Source organism: Thamnophis sirtalis, unplaced genomic scaffold, assembly GCF_051295495.1.
Source record: "Thamnophis sirtalis isolate CommonGarterSnake01/CBP01778 unplaced genomic scaffold, rThaSir2_p1.2 scaffold_10, whole genome shotgun sequence".
Classification (NCBI taxonomy): Eukaryota; Metazoa; Chordata; class Lepidosauria; order Squamata; family Natricidae; genus Thamnophis; species Thamnophis sirtalis.
The window spans coordinates 21,805,091-21,821,601 of NW_028261390.1; the positions used below are offsets into that span (position 1 = coordinate 21,805,091).

Genomic DNA, 16,511 nt, shown 5'->3' on the forward strand with positions numbered 1-16,511 from the left:
CTTCCATGCCCTCCAAGCATAGGAAAGAATATCCACATACATGGCATGGATTATTTTCAGTAGCCACAATAAAAATGACAAATGCACAAAGAACATGAATGAAAGGAAAGGTTCCAATGAAGTTATAATTGGTTTACATCCAGATTAGCGTCCAAAGGGTGAATAGTTAACAAAAAAATATTATTTTGGAATAAGCCATCATTTTCAGACATATAAAATAGAAATAGGATTAATTCTTTCCATGCACTCTGCTCTCAACTATTATCTCAAATCTCCTACAAATATTGTACCTTATTCCAATACAAATAGGCTCCTCAAAACTTGCAGCATTGAGGAGTTGAAATTCCAAAATGCCCAGAAGGCCATAATATATATTTTGCAATTAATAATCTACCTTTCATTCAAGACGTTCAAGGCAGAGAACATTATATTCCCCTTCCAATGTAATGCAATAAGCTTTATGGCTGAATGGAAAGTTTAGTCATGATATCATACTGGTCTTTTCACTGATTACATGAAGGAACCAAAAATGTATGCAGCAACCATAAAAACAGACATAGCTCTGATCTTCCTCTACTGTAATTATAGAACAGAGCAGAATATAATGTTATAATATCATGATAATAAAATAAGACCTAGAATTATTTCAACTTAGTATTCACCCTCAGGATTGATGTCTTTAATATCATGTTTTGGTAACTCTGCCAGCAATTGTTGGATCAATAAACATTTCTCATGTTAGAATTATGGAGAAGTATCAGATTTTTACAGCTTATTCCACTGCTGTACTTCCAATCATTGAAAACTGTATCACATTTTTGAACTCTAAGATTGTGGTAAGTAAGTTGTGCACAATAGGAATTCATATGTCTATTTTGGAGTAGCCTATTAAGAGAAAAACACTTCTGCCAACTAGAAGGAATGATGGATTTCTCAAATTTGAAATTCTCACAAAGTACCAGATTTGTCAGTCATAATTCCCAGACTGCAATACCAATTTGAATTGTCTTTCTGCATGCCAAGTAACAAAGCTACAGCAAGAAGCATAGAAAAAAGACAGAAGTATATCAAAAAGAAGTTTGAGCTATTTTCAGAACCTACTTGGCAAATTGAAGGTTAGCATGATGTATAGAGTGAAGTCCTAGGGGTTGTAGCTTCCCATGAGCTATCCAGAAACCCTCTAAATGTTTTCAATTAATTTTACTTTATGATGTAATGGATGTAGAACTTTATTAATTATTGAGTAATAGCCATTTTAATTATTTTGAATGTACAGTATGCCACTCCAATTTTAATTCAAATACTATGTAAATTAAATCAAATTTAGCTTTGTCCCGATTTCACCCACATTGGAGTGCAATACCCTAAAGGCTATTCTGGCCCATGGTTTGAGACAGAGTGGAACCATGTGGTGCTGCCATGTTTTCCCTGCCTAGCAAATAGTATTGTATTGCTTCACTTGCTGGAATCGGCAAGAGGAAGCAGCAGGATAGGATTAACATCTCAGCAAATAAAGTAAATATCTCATGCTGCCTGGTTGATTTGGAAGTGACCCTCTTCCAAATGTCAGCAAAAGGTAACAATTGCAATGAAAAGAGAAATAAAAGCCAAAGAACAGCAATATTTCATGTCTGGAACACAATTGTATTTCTATTCCAACCAATCATAAAATTTTTCAGTTGCAAGTTTTTCCTTCATAAACATCTATTAATTGAATTGAATTGAATTGAATTGATTTTATTTGTAGGCCGCCCTTTTCCCTGAGGGGACTCAGGGCGGCTCACAGAAAACCAGGGAGAGGGGAATACAATACAATACTAAGACAACAACACATAATAAAATAATCCGCAACATGCATACAACATTCGGGCGGGGTAATGGTCCTTATCCCCAGGCCTGACGGGCGAGCCAGTTCTTCAAGGCTGTGCGGAAGGCCTGGACGGTGGAGAGGGTACGAATCTCTACGGGGAGCTCGTTCCAAAGGGTCGGGGCCGCTACTGAGAAGGCCCTCCTCCTTGTAGTTGCCAGCCGACATTGGCTGGCCGATGGGATGCGGAGGAGGCCTAACCTATGAGATCTTATAGGCCGTAGGGAGGTAATTGGCAGAAGGCGGTCTCTCAAGTATCCAGATCCACTGCCATGTAGGGCTTTATGGGTGGTGTATTAACACTTCAAGGTAACAAGTCCATGCAATGAATTGCTTTCTTAGCATAATTATGTACAGACTGGAACAATTCTGAAAACCATTTTCATTTCTGGACTAAGGCAGAAGTGAGGTGATTTGTTTTTTGGTTTGTTTTTTTTAGCAAATCATCTTCCTTCCTGAGTTTTCTCAACAAGATAAATCATAGATTTTAAACCTGATCTGTTTTTATTAGATATAATATCAGAAAAATGAGATAAGAAAAGTATGTATTTAATATCACATGTCGTTAACAGCAGTGAGGTTTATATGCACAAAACATTGGAAAAATGAAGAAACTACGAGATGAAGAGATAAAGTAGATACTAGACTGGGCAGAAATACATAGATTGAAATTGAAAATTAAACAGAAAGAAAACACAGAATACTATCAAACATGGAATCTATTTTATCAGTGACTAGCCGATAACCCAGTGTTGCCTGGGTATTTATTTATAGGGGCAAATGTCCGGATCAAACCTAATTTCTAATGTTGGATTTTCCCTTGTGGAGTACTGTGAAGCCGTACAGTGCAGTGGCAACTCCACAGTACCCAGTACACAGTACAGTAGAAGCCATTATAAGGCACAACAGGCTGTATCTTAACAGAACACCCTGAGGGGTGTAAGGGGTGTAAGTATTTGTTTCCAGAGTATAAGTCATCTGTGTACCAAGTTTGGTTGAAATTGCTCGAGGCGTTCCAGAGTTATGCTGGAACATACATACACAACCGTTTTTATAGAGAGAGAAATGGAAAAAAGGGGGAATTAAGAATGTAACCAACATTGTTAAGCAAATTAAATACCCAGACAATACGATGTTTTAACAAGGGCACTAAGAAATGTAATTAATTAAAAACTAGTTTAAAAAAATTGATAAAATGGCTTGAAGACAATTTAAACACAGAGAGGAATAGAAGTGACCTTGATGGATAGGAAGAAAAATGACATGCACATGTATAGAATAGTAATGGTAGAGAAGTTCAATATCACAAGTACCACCAAAAATTCCAAATAAGATCTGGAAAAAAGAGCATGATAATTTAAGCTTTTATGCCGTTTCTTCAGTCAGTGTGCTTTTGAAATGTTTACTTACACTTGTCTCAACTCCACATACAGATCTGAAAGAAAACACTAAAATGAAGAGGAATTGGGAACCAGCTGTTCAATTCTGGCTATGGTTCACTATGTTAAGAACACTGTAACTTTGTAGAAATGAAAAGATGAAGAAATAGAATAAGGAGTTTGTCTGTAAACAAGAAACTTCTGAAGATCAGCACAACAGGACCTTTCCATTAGGGCCTCTAAACCAAATTTTATAAACAACTCATGGCAAAAAAATTCAGGAGAACCATGAATCAATCATTCAAGGGTCTTGCGGTGAAGCAGCAGTGCCTAGGGGAAGCTGTATTGATAAATCAACTCAGGAAATCGGCTGAAAGGATCAAAACACATGGACGAAGGAATTAGCAAGCTGTGGTATATGATGTATTACCTCGGTTGGTCCAGCATACATCATAGGAGAGGGAAATATGGCCACAACAGTTGTTTCTGGATTCAATATTCCTTCCTCTAGCACTGCTGCATGTTGCTTCATTCGCCACATCAGAGGAACATCATCATCCTTTGTCCAGCCACCCAGAGGATGCAAAAGCAGAACTGGGCGCCTGTAGCCTCGATCCAGAAGCTGCTTGTGTGTGTCCTGCATCAACAGGGCATGTCCATTGTGCACAGGGTTGCGCAACTGGAAAGCAAAGACAGCATCTGAAGAAAGAAGGGAGAGGTGTCAACCATTCTAGAAGTAACAAATCAACAATTCTAGTAGTCAATGGCAAGAGGGCACTAATGTTTTATTCAACTCTGTTTGGCTTGTAATATATAAAAAGGGTGAGAAGGATAGCAATAGCAATAGCACTTAGATTTATATACCGCTTCAGTGTTTTACAGCCCTCTCTAAGTGGTTTACAGTATCAGCATATTGCTCCCAACAATCTGGGTCCTCATTTTATCGCCCTCGGAAGGATGGAAGGCTAAGTCAACCTTGAGCCTGGTGAGATCCGATCTGCCAAATTGCAGGCAGCCAACAGTTAGCAGAAGTAGCCTGCAGTACTGCACTCTAACCACTGTGCCACTATGGCTCATGGTCAGAGATAGCCAGTTGTAGAGAGATGTCTCAATGGATCATCCCCCTAATTATGGCTAATGTTTGGAAGATCAGAATACAACATATAGTGTTGAACGCTGCTATGATGAACTACAATTCGTCTGGTAGTCATCAAAATCCTATAGTCAAGAATATTTGGCTTTCATTTCCCTCAAAGGAGGCATTCTATCAATGCTGTGTCATCCCTGTTTCATGCGAAAGATCTATCAATCTACTGCACATAAAGTACCTTGACACTGCTTACTAATATAAGCTTGCCGGGGAAGGGGGGGGGTGTTAGTACCAGCAGGAATGTTTAAATAGCTGCCAAGAAAAGTGCAAGCTAGCACTAAGGACATGAAAGATATCCAGCCACTTAATGCATTTTCTTTGATCAATGTGATTTTTGTACGTCTTAAACTCAAACTGAACTAAATCCCACAGCTAAAGCAACAGGATTTCCCCTCTACCCTCCCCCTGCCAAAAGGAAACAAACAAAAATTCCAAAGGAGGGTTATCACCTCTTTATCAAAGTGAAGAGAGGAAGCATACATGTAAATAAGTGAAATATGGTGATGGCAACATATTCAAAAGCTATTTCTCCATCCCCTACAGCTGGCCATGGTAGGCCAACTCTACTATAAGCAGAGGTAAAAAAATATCTGTACACATGGACTGTTGATGCTGGAATAGGGCCATATTCTTCAACAAAATTATAAACTTGTTTATATTCTGCGTGCATCCATAATTGTTTGCAAGTTATTGCTTATATTTACTATGGACAATTTCAGCAGTTTTGTTCTGATTTCATGCTTGATTTTTTTGCCCTGTAAGCATTCAGGTTATGCAGAAGTCAAGTTGTTTAATTTTAGACAATGAACTGCTTCTTTAAATCAGTTTACCATCCATTTTCTGGACAATAACTAGTTTATCAATTTTAAATAAAGTAAATACTGCCAAGATCTCAATTCCAATACATCCCAAACATGAGTTTTGAGATTGTGAACTCAAATGCTAATTATTTGAAGGAAATATTTGGAGCCAAAATTCCAAGGGAAAAAATGCACACTTTAAACAGAGTTTGAGACTGAGATTGGCAGACATTTTTCCCCAGTTTAGAGATGGAGTGGAGGAGGGAAAGCATATTATGATGATGTTCCTTGAGGCCAACAAAAGTTATAAAATATAGCCATCTGTAAAGATTTCAAAAGTCTTCATTAAGCACAATATTTAAAAAATTAGGAAGAGAAAAAATAGAAGGGAAACGTGGCTATGTTTTAAGCCATATCTGCACCAGATCAGCTATTAAAATGTTGCAATAGTTTGCATCATAAAACTGGGCTCTTACAGATCCAGAACAAATATCTTTCTTTATAACATATTTCTATTTTAAAGTAGCAATTCTAACTTCAAACCCTCTTATCCACAATTTTTGAGTATTAATCTGGACAGTGGTCCTGTTTGCCTCAACTATAACAGCACAGAAAAAGAAATCTGTCAGACTACTATTGATCTGTTCCTTATTTTGCCAGCATAATGAAAACTGGAAAATACTACAGTGCAAACAAACCGACTATACTATGATCATTTTCATTACTATGTTATAAGCCTAGAAAAGTCTTTCCAAAAGTATTTTTCTGAAACATTTAAAAACCATTTATCACCCGAGCCTAATAATCCTATGTTTTGTTTCTATATAGCTGTTCCTTGGGAAGGGAGGGACAAAAATAAAGATAGCTAAAAGATGCTACATAACATAATACAAAAATAAACCAAAATCTATCCGGATTACTAAAAACCACAGTCCCAGATAGCCATTATGGAACAGGAAAGTATTGTGCAGGCAGTCAAAAAGATTTGGAAGTTAGGGTTAGTTGGAATACCAAATCAGCCAGTTCAGAATGCAGTCAGAAACAGTAAAAAAAAATGGCAAAACTTATCATTGCTGTCTGTCTGCTTCTCTCCCTTTACAAATATTGGTTTTTAGGACTGCAACCATAGTGTTCTGATGGAAATAAAGATCAGACTCCAAAGCAAAGATGGTCAATTAATTTGCCCAAGGAGCCACATGAGAAACTGGGACTGTTGTGGAGCCAATGCACACTCCCGCCAATGCTGCCCCACCACACACCCCGAGATTCCTCCCCCTACTGCTGCCCTGGGGCATCTATGCCACTGCTCTGATCCAGCCAATGTCTCCTGCCCTGCCAACGTTGCTGTGTGCCCTGCCAATGCCCCACCCCTGCTGATGCCCCCCCTCCCAACATCACGGACCAGACAGGGACAGCTGAAGAACCATAAAATGCCTGGGGTCTGCTCCACAGCATTATTCAGGGCAAATTTCTAGAAAGAGGCAGCCAAATTTTCTTTACTACCAATTATCGTTTAAAAACTCACCAGCATTCATGTCTTTGAACTTCTGCTTTAAGTCAGCCGGTGTGAGACGGTACTGGTCAAGACCATCATTCCAATAAATTCGATCCAGGACTTGGAGATCACCGCCCACAAGCCAATCCCCTTGTTCCATAACCATCTAGGAAACGTAAGAAAGCAAACTGCATCGATAGCAATATAAATGGGGACAAGATAACTTATGTGAACATGGCTCTGAACAACCTAAGAGAGACCAGGTTAATCCCAATATCTGGCATTGTTGTAACACCTTTTGTGTTGTTCTGTGCCATAAATTACTCACTTGCACTAGCATACTAAGTTGTCCTAAACTTACAACAGGTTGCTTAGGGTTACAATCTACCTGAAAAAAGGGACCTACGACCCAGAAAGTTCTGACAGCCCCTGCTCATGGTCACATGACCTCATTTCAAGTACTCACCAATATGTTTATGGGGATTTGATCCTGCAATCCTGTCACCACATTGTATGATGGTTTTACCACTTACTTCTGGTTCTGGGCAAAACTGAACCATAGCAAACAATGGATTCAATTTAATGACCACAGCATTTACATTTATAATTACTGTGCTTGCTTAATAACTGCTGCAAAAAAATTCATAAAAATCAGGTCAGTCACTTAACCAACCCACTTTATGATTGTTGCAACTTATAACTGTATTTTGCAGGCTCTATTATAGTTGTAACTCAAGGACTACCAGTATCAGGATTTCTTATTATTAACTTTCCCCAATATTTCTTATTTCCTCAAAACTTAGGTGAGTATGTCGTGCTACGGTTTTCCTACAAACTCCTGTGTTTTGCATTACTGTACATTGAAACCTGAAAAATACCATATTTTTTGCTCCGTAAGACGCACTGGACCATAAGATGCACCTAGGTTTAGAAACAGGAAACAAGAAACAAAACAATCAGGCGGAGCCTGAGAGGACCACAGATAGGTGTCCTCTCATGTGCCAGCTCTGCCTATTGACTCCTGCACTGTGGAAAACAGACAGAAGAGGCCGGCAATGTCAAAGACAGAAGAGGCAGGGTTCAGAATTGCAAAAGGATCCCACCGCCGTGACCCTGCTGCTATTCACCAAAGGACCGGCACCCTTTCCACCCACCGGGGGAGGGGAGTGTGTCTTATGGAGCGAAAAATATGGTAATCGGGAAAATATGTCTTTATACCTCTTCGAAAACTATGGAGCCATTATGAGACAGGAGGGGCATGGATAATTGCTATAGATAAGCCTATTGAGTATTAAGTATGATCAAGAAAAAACAGGAATTATATCACTGGCCCTGCTATAAATTAGCTTGAATCTAAATTTAGGTTCATCATTACAATTAAGAGACCAGCTTAATAGATAATTTAAACTGCTCGTCAAAATAAAAGATGAATTGAAGTCTGGACTCTGTTATTTTAATCTGGTCAAGGCCTGAGGCAGAAAGGGCAGATGTTTTTTTTCTGTCATTACTGCTGAATAATTCATTTCCGATTGTTTCCGCTAGGATCATGAATCTATATTTATAAACCAGATGACAGAAATTGTTGCCCAGTTCAGTGACAGTTTATGCGGTTTACGTGAATTTCTTTGTACCCAAAAGATATGCAATCACTGTAGACTTACTGTATTTTTCGGACTATAAGACGCACCGGAGTATAAGATGCACCATGATTTTGAAGAGGTAATTTTTTAAAAAAAACGTTTTTGCACTCTGACTGCCTCCCAAACCCTCTCCCAAGAAAAAAAGGGGGGTATGCAGAGATTTGGGACACTTGTAGAGTGCTTCTGGAGGGTTGGGGGGGGACACAAAATGAGCAAAAACCAGCCCTTTTTTGCAAAAAAAAAGGGGGGGCATACAGAGGCTCTAATAGCTCCTGGGGCAAAAACAAGCAAAAATGGCCTGTTTTTTGCTCATTTTTGCCCTCCCCAACCCCCAGGAGCACTTTGCAAGCCTCCCAAATCTGCATGATCATTTTTGCAAAGGGGGCAGGGTTTTGATAGGCCAAGAATGCAGTGTAAAAGTTGCACCTAAATTTTCACCCTTTGGGGGGGGGGTGCGTCTTATACTCCGAAAAATACAGCACTTCAACAGGCTAAGCACAAAAAGACTGTAGAGAAATGTTTAATGTAACAAGGTTATCTAAACATCCTATCAAGGTTTGTAGAAATTTAAGACGTGTCAAATTTTTCAACTTTCAATTTCCAAACTTTAGGGGTGCTCAAAAGTTGTGACATGCCTTGAGGGTTGTAAAGATATTTTGGTTACTTTAATATAATTTAGGTGTGCTTGGTAAGTAACTACATAAATATCACAACTTTTTAACATTTTGTTTGTTTCATAATAGGGCACAGGTAGTGGTGCAGTGGCCTAGAGGTGGCGTTCTTGCCTCACAATCAGGAGGCTGTGACTTTGATCCTAGGTAGCAGCAGATATTTCTCTCTCTGGGCACAATGGGTAAATATCAACTATGAGCTCTGCATTGGTGATAGGAAGGGCATCCGGTCAATAAACACTCAGCCCCCATTCAGTTTGCGGGGAGTATGGGGTCATTAAAAGACAAAAAAAAATAGGGCAAAGTCCCCAACCTTTCTGGTTCCACGGATCGGCAACAGCCACAGTGGGTGAGGGGGATCCCGCACATGTGCAAATGAAGCATGGTACGCTTATCCAGTACCGGTCTGAGATCCAGGAACTGGGGACTCCTGCCATAGGGAACATACTGCAACCATTCTAATAATCTTATTCACCAACTTATTTATAACCATATCCACATTATAGAAGGACTCCAGATTAATGAAAAAATCTGCTTGAAAATGCTACCTTGATATATGGGTGCTCTTTGCATGTTGTTCCCCACTGTCTGGCACAACGTTCTTCTTTTCGGTGTTCATAGAACTCCGGATTGCGAACAATAGCTACACGCCGATTATCATATAGCAAGGCGAAGGCTGTGCATCCATCCAGTCTTTCCTTGTCCTCTTCTGTAACTGCCAACACTATAGGCACTGATAAATTAATGACCCCACCTTTAAAAAAAAGTAGTAACAGCCATTTAAATTACAAGGATCTCCAATTCTCTGGGAGGGAAAATAAAAATTAAGAATTAGCAAACCAGAACAACCAATTCCAAAAATTCAGAACAATATATATCTCTTTTTGTATAATTTATTTCTAGAATCAAAGAACATGACTCAAACCTTCAGATCAGTTGGTTCTGAATGAGGAATTGAACATTTCAGGGACTAATGGAACATTTCAGAATCAGATCATATGTCCTGCACACAATTATTCTAATCTACAGTGTTCTGACAGTATATCATCCTTTGATGATGAATAGATGAAATCCGCTGCTGGTTCTATTCTTAAGGTATAGACCTGCTTAGCAGTTTCTGGATTTTCATTCCTTGCCAATGTGATTAGAGTAACAAATAATAAGCTACAGCTCTTACTACTCTAGGACAGCAAATCAGAGGTTCCTTTCTCTGCACTGCAGAGCATCTTTCGTTCCCAACATTTCATTTTCTCTAAAAAGCAAATTGCAGCTCTTGGTCAAACATTTTGTTTCAGCATTGGTTTGCTGCTGCAATCTTTTCAGGGTTCTGGAGCAGTTGCAATATCACTGAACCCAACAGAAAAAAGATCACATGAAAGGATAGATCACCCATATTCTTGACTTGTGAAGATAAAAGCAGTCAAGATTGTATTCAAGAGTCATTTTACCATACAAAAATGAAGAATGTGATCTTTGAATTCAAATCATCAGCATTTTCCAATCATATATTATTGTATTATAAAATTGATGCAATAGTAGGTTTGGCTTCATGAAATCTTTTATTTATACAATAGAATTTATAGAATTCTTTATTGGCCAAGAGTGATTGGACACACAAGGAATTTGTCTTCGGTGCATAAGCTCTCAGGGTACATAAAAATACATTCATCAAGAATCATAAGATACAACGCTTAGTGATAGTCATAGGATACTAAATAAGCAATCAAAATCATACTAGGAAATAAAACAATATCAATTGTAAAGATACAAGCAACAAGGTTATAGTCATAAGTACAAGGAGATAAGTAATAGAAAGAATGAGAAGAATAACAGTAATAAAATCTTAGTAAAAATCTGAAAGTAAACATAAGATAAATATTACAAAGACTTAATATTGATTAATATGGTAATGCTAATATTCAAGAAATCCATCAATGTCAATATTACATCAATTATAACACAGGGGTTTTACCATAAACTGATCGATGTTATTAACAGTTCAACCAAAATATGGGTTCACCATAATGATGAAAAAATATGTTTCAATAGTTTAAACTATTAATAAAATTCTCATCAAACCCAGTGAGCATTGCCAATGGTAATGTCCAAAACATCTGGAAATTACCAACTTGCCTACTCTTGGGTTGAACCTTTACTACTCCCTGTTTACTACTTCAAGTTCAACAATTGCCAAATTTCTTTTTTCATGCTTCCAAGATGTTTTTACCTGAAATTCTAAAAACGGCGTTCATTTCCTAGTCTAACATGTATTGTTAAAATGCTGGATATTGTATCCAGTATTGATGGTGACCTCTGTTTTTAAGACACCAACTCTTTTCTTATAGCTTTGGGGTTTTTTTGGGGGGGGAGCTCATAAACAATCCTGGCAAACCATTTCTCTATAACTCTTTCTTTCAATGAATTTTCCATGTAATCCAAAACAATGAAAAGATATAGTCAGAACACAGGGTCATTGAGTAAGAACAGGAATACCGATTTATATTTGGAGGAAAAGGAAAAGATGAGGAAAACAGAAAACCAAGACCAGGATCAGTAAGACAAAGCTAAAAAAAACCAACCCATATTAGACCATAGCCTGATGAATAAGCCTACCTTATTATGGTTTGCAAATTATGGATGACTAGGGCTTAGCCACAGAATTTTGCTGAAACTTTTTCGGGATCTAAACCAGTGGTGGGTTCCTACCGGTTCGGCAACGACCCAGGCCTGCCACGCCCCTGAACCAGTTCTCCTGGCAGCGCCTCATTTTTTGCTTCTGCACATGCGCAGAGCAATTTTTATTGTATTGCGCATGCATGGCCATGAGCAAACCAGCAGTAGCAACTGCCAGAACCCACCTCTGATCTAAACCCATACTGCTCTATCAGAAGCGTGTCAAAGACTCATTCTCTAAAATTTGTGGATGTGCCCAGGACAAAATTTTTAAAAATGTTTTACATATTTAATTAAAACTGAATATAGCCAACATGGTTACTCACCAGATGTGTACTTAATAATGTCCCACTTCTGTCACATTCAACTTGTAATTTTGTTTTGAAGTCTCCCAGGGCCAAATATAGCCCAGGACCTTGAGTTTCAAATAAACAAAGGCTTGATGAAATATAATGGCCCAGCTCCGAAAGAATAAGGATATTTTCAAATTTCTAAGTTGGAGTCTAGCCTAATTTTTTCACAAACACAACTGATTATTATTAAGTGCAAATGGGAGAATTATATACAGGTTCTCTGCAAGATGAATGGACTGTGTGGCCAACTTGAAATGTCTTACCATCCAGTAGACAGTCAAAATGAAGGCACTGAAGATATTCTCTTTCTCTCATAAAGCCATTAAGTGGGGTTGCCCATCCCTCTGCAAGAACTTGAACCCACTGCATATCAACCTGTAAATAAATACATGTTTCATAAGTCCTAGATTTAATGCCAAGTCTGTGCACCATCAGAATAAAAGCATCCATTTAGAAAGACAACATGTGAAAAAATTGTTAGTTATGATTCTTAGTTCATGCATAGAGATCATATCAAAACAATATTTGTAGTTGTAAATACTCCAACATTGGAAGTTTTTAAGAAGACGTTGAATAACCATTTTTCTGAAACGGTACAAGGTTTCCTGCCTATACAGGGGGTTGGACTAGAAGACCTCCAAGGTCCCTTCCAACTCTGTTATTCTATTCTATTCTATTCTATTCTATTCCATTCTATTCCATTCCATTACTATCACTATTCTATTCTGAAACTGTATACTGCATGAGTCAAAAAGAGGGCTGTGAAAATATTTAGACCCCTCGCATCCTCAACATAAATTGTTTCAACTCCTACCCTCAAAATGACGCTATAGAGCACTGCACACCAAAACAACTAGACACAAGGACAGTTTTTTCCCAAACGCCATCACTCTGCTAAACAAATAATTCCCTCAACACTGTCAAACTATTCACTAAGGCTGCATTACTATTACTAACAGTCTTCTCATCGTTCCTGTCATCCATCTCCTCCCACGTATGACTGCAGGACTGTAACTTTGTTGCTTGTATCTTTACAATTTATATTGTTATTGATTGTTTCCTGATTGCCATATTTGTACCCTAGGACTATCATTAAGTGTTGTATCTTATGATTCTTGACAAATGTATCTTTTCTTTTATGTACACTGAGAGCATATGCACCAAAGACAAATTCCTTGTGTGTCCAATCACACTTGGACAATAAAGAATTCCATTCCATTCTATTGTATTCAATCTTGGCAGCTTAAAAATGTGTGAACCTCAGCTAGCTGGGGAATTCTGAAGGTTGAAGCCAACACATCTTCAAGGTGCCAAGGTTGAGAAACACTTCAAAAGTAAGTTATGACATGTTTAAATGATTCATCATTAAGGAGAATAAGAAAGCAAAACAACTGTCTATATGTAAGCTGCTTATAGAAACAATCTAGTTCATATTTGATTGTGTTTGTTAAAAAAGTTCATTTTAAGTGTTGGGCGTCCACTCAGATATATATGTAGGTAACACTAGAGATTAATTAAACTGCATGGGTAGTTTAGTGAGTTATAAAGGCTATAGAAAGGAAGCATCAATCAAATGAATTTGTAAATCTAAAAATACAAATCAATAAGGTAGTAGAAATTAAGCTGATCAAAGATTTAAAAAAACAGGTTTAAAACACACTGAAAGTAACAAATAGCTCGCTGAAATTAAGGGAACCATTGTTGCAAATGCAGGGAAGATGCCATAGTAGAAAATATGGAAACACTGCGTGATTGGTTAGCAAAATAAAATAGGCCAATCTAATAATGCCAGTGATATCAATACTTATTAAGAAACAGAGGCTTGCCAGAATCATTGGCACTTAGGAAAATTAGATGAATTTGAGGGTGGAAAACAATTATCTCTTTTTTGTGTGTGTGTTTATCTTTCAAAACTAAGCTGGGCTCGTAAATAACAGTCTGATTCGCTCATTTCTGGCAGTAAAATAGGTGTTTTTGCAATCTGGATGACTGGGACAGTTTTTCTTTGTAGCATAAAATATGACAAAGGTTTATAGGTAAGAAAAGATGTGTGGCACAAATAACTACCGGTAAGTTAAGTTATATGTGAACAAATGAAGTATTACTTGTGTAAACTTCTTTGCAAGTTCCCCATTACCTTATTTATTTCCAGAGTTGGCAATGTTTCTGCATCTGTTTTGGCCAGCTTAAGCTTATTTTCAGGCACATATAGTTCTTTCACCTCATAAGAGGCATCCACTGGTACAATATCCTATGGGGGGGAAAAAGGATGAACAAAAGTTATTTAAGCATCTTTGATGCTAAAAAGCAATTGTGCTATTAATTTAATAGTTGAGCATTCTATTAAAAAAAACATTGTTTTGGCAGCACTATTTCTGGAAAATGTTAGCACCCAAGAGAATTCAAAGAGAGGTTAATAAATGTATTTGGTACAGACATAATCTTCAACTTACAACAGTTTGTTTAGTGACCATTCAGAATTACAAGAGCACTGAAAAAAGAGATTTTCGGCTATTTTTCAAACTTCTGACCATTGCAGAATTCCCATGGTCATGTGATCAAAATTCAGACACTTGGCAACTGACTTGTATTTATGACAGTTGCAGTGTTTCAGAGTCATGTGACCCCCCTTTTGCAACCTTATGACATGCAAAGTCAATAAGGAAGCCAGATTCACTTAATAGCCATGTTACTAATTTAATAACTACATGTAACAACTGTGACAAGAAAGCTAATAAAATGGGACAAACTTGTTTAACAAATGTCTTGCTTAGCAACCGTAATTTTGGACCATTGTGGTCATAAGTCAAGGACCTATATTCCCTTATAGTCCTAATATATTGGTAGGCAGAAAACTCTTATTGGCCAGAACTAGTGATTACAACAGAGGAAGAAGAAGAAAGAGGAGACAACTCCAATTCTGAAGTGCTCAGATACACAGATCTCAGCTATGGCATCTCCTCCGAGGTCTTCCAGGAGAATATCCCAAAAGTGTTTTTTTTCCCCAAGAGGCAATTGGACTTTCTTGTTTTCTCTTCTCAACCAAAAGCTTCTTCAGCTGTGATGGGATGGCGGGGGGAATTCCCCACCATCCAGTAGAGATGAAGAAGCTTCTTGAATGAGAAGCGAAATGTCTTCAAAGAAAAACAAGAAAGTCCAGCTGCCTCTTGAAAAAAGCGCCTTTGGGACAACCATGACCTGGATGGCTGAGAATCTCCATAGACACTCCCAGGAAAATACATACAAGCAAGGAAATACAGTTTTCTCTTCCTTCACTTTTTAGGGAACTGGGCCCAAGGAGGACTCAACCGGAGATGGGATTCTACTGCTTTGGACGGGTTCGGGAGAACCGGTAGCTCCGACACTCCGCAACGATCAGATAGGCCCACCTGCCCTCCAGCGCTATTTTCCTATCTCTATTTCTCAGCTGATTCGCGCGGCAGAACAGATTGCCGTGCAAATCAGCTGTGTTACTCCTCCGAAGAAACCGGGAAGTGAAGATTTCTTCAAACTGCATACGGACGCGTAGTGCACATCAGGCACAGGAACACACAAATCACACGATCACCAAAGTGGTTGTTAAACCGGGAGGATCCCACCACTGCTCTCAACCCACTAAGTCATGTTGCATAAAGTGCTGCTCAAATTGCATCTACGTCGTCTTTTTTTCCTCATCTGTTTTCTCTGTGCATTGAGAATGGGCAATTGTCCAGTGAGAAATACAAGTGTGAAGATGAAGCTGTTGCTCCCCAAACTACTGGCCTATAGACAATGCCACTGCCTCTCTCTCAAGAGAACGTATTTTGGATTAAACCAGTACGTACAACATAACATTTGCTGAACAGCACGTAGAAGTATGCAGACAACCAGAACAACACTCAAGTGGGAAAGGAACATGATGGAGTCACCACAAAGTTAATTTCTCGCCAATGACACATCCCCAAAATTACTTATAACTAAAAACAGTTTTAAAATTTGGTGCCTACGCAGCCTCTGCTCTCATCCCAAATAAGAGCTATATAAACTTTACAAAGCTGTCGGATTTTGCTTTGATTTGGAAACTAGAAAAATACCCTGCAGTTTCCTAAAATAATGCAGTTGTTCGCAAGTCATAACAAACGTTGTCTGGTCTTCAGTTCTTCCATTTACTGCAAGCAATATGAAGCTGGAATATCTTTAGCAGAATATTCTCAAGAGATACAAGAACTAGATGAGCTGGGAATCCTCTATCTAAGCCTAATTAGTACAGTTTGAGTAAACAGCTTAATAGGACACAGTGGGTACATCAATGAGAAATTAATAAGGGAAAGGATTCTCAGAGGGAACAGCAACTGTTGTGCTATGAAGCCAGATTGTTTATAAGCAAAACCTGATTATTGGAAAAACATCCATCAAAGCATTTAGAAATCTGTCGCAAAGGTTTGTGCTTATAACATCTGGGCAGCTCCCATTTGGTCCTCTGTAAATGCAAATGACTACCCAC

At 38.3% G+C, this 16,511-nt stretch overlaps 1 protein-coding gene across 2 annotated transcripts in view; it reads right to left on the minus strand.

Moving 5' to 3' along the window:
* PAPSS1 (3'-phosphoadenosine 5'-phosphosulfate synthase 1) overlaps positions 1-16,511 on the minus strand; it is a 54,006-nt gene that overhangs the window by 19,340 nt on the left and 18,155 nt on the right. For both annotated transcript variants that reach the window (XM_087724186.1, XM_087724185.1), the window contains 5 exons: positions 14,166-14,279; positions 12,292-12,403; positions 9,551-9,756; positions 6,722-6,857; positions 3,677-3,945 (listed from right to left, as the gene is read on the minus strand). In XM_087724186.1, the coding sequence (XP_087580312.1) occupies positions 3,677-3,945; positions 6,722-6,857; positions 9,551-9,756; positions 12,292-12,403; positions 14,166-14,279 (837 nt within the window). The remainder of the gene's footprint in view (positions 1-3,676; positions 3,946-6,721; positions 6,858-9,550; positions 9,757-12,291; positions 12,404-14,165; positions 14,280-16,511) is intronic.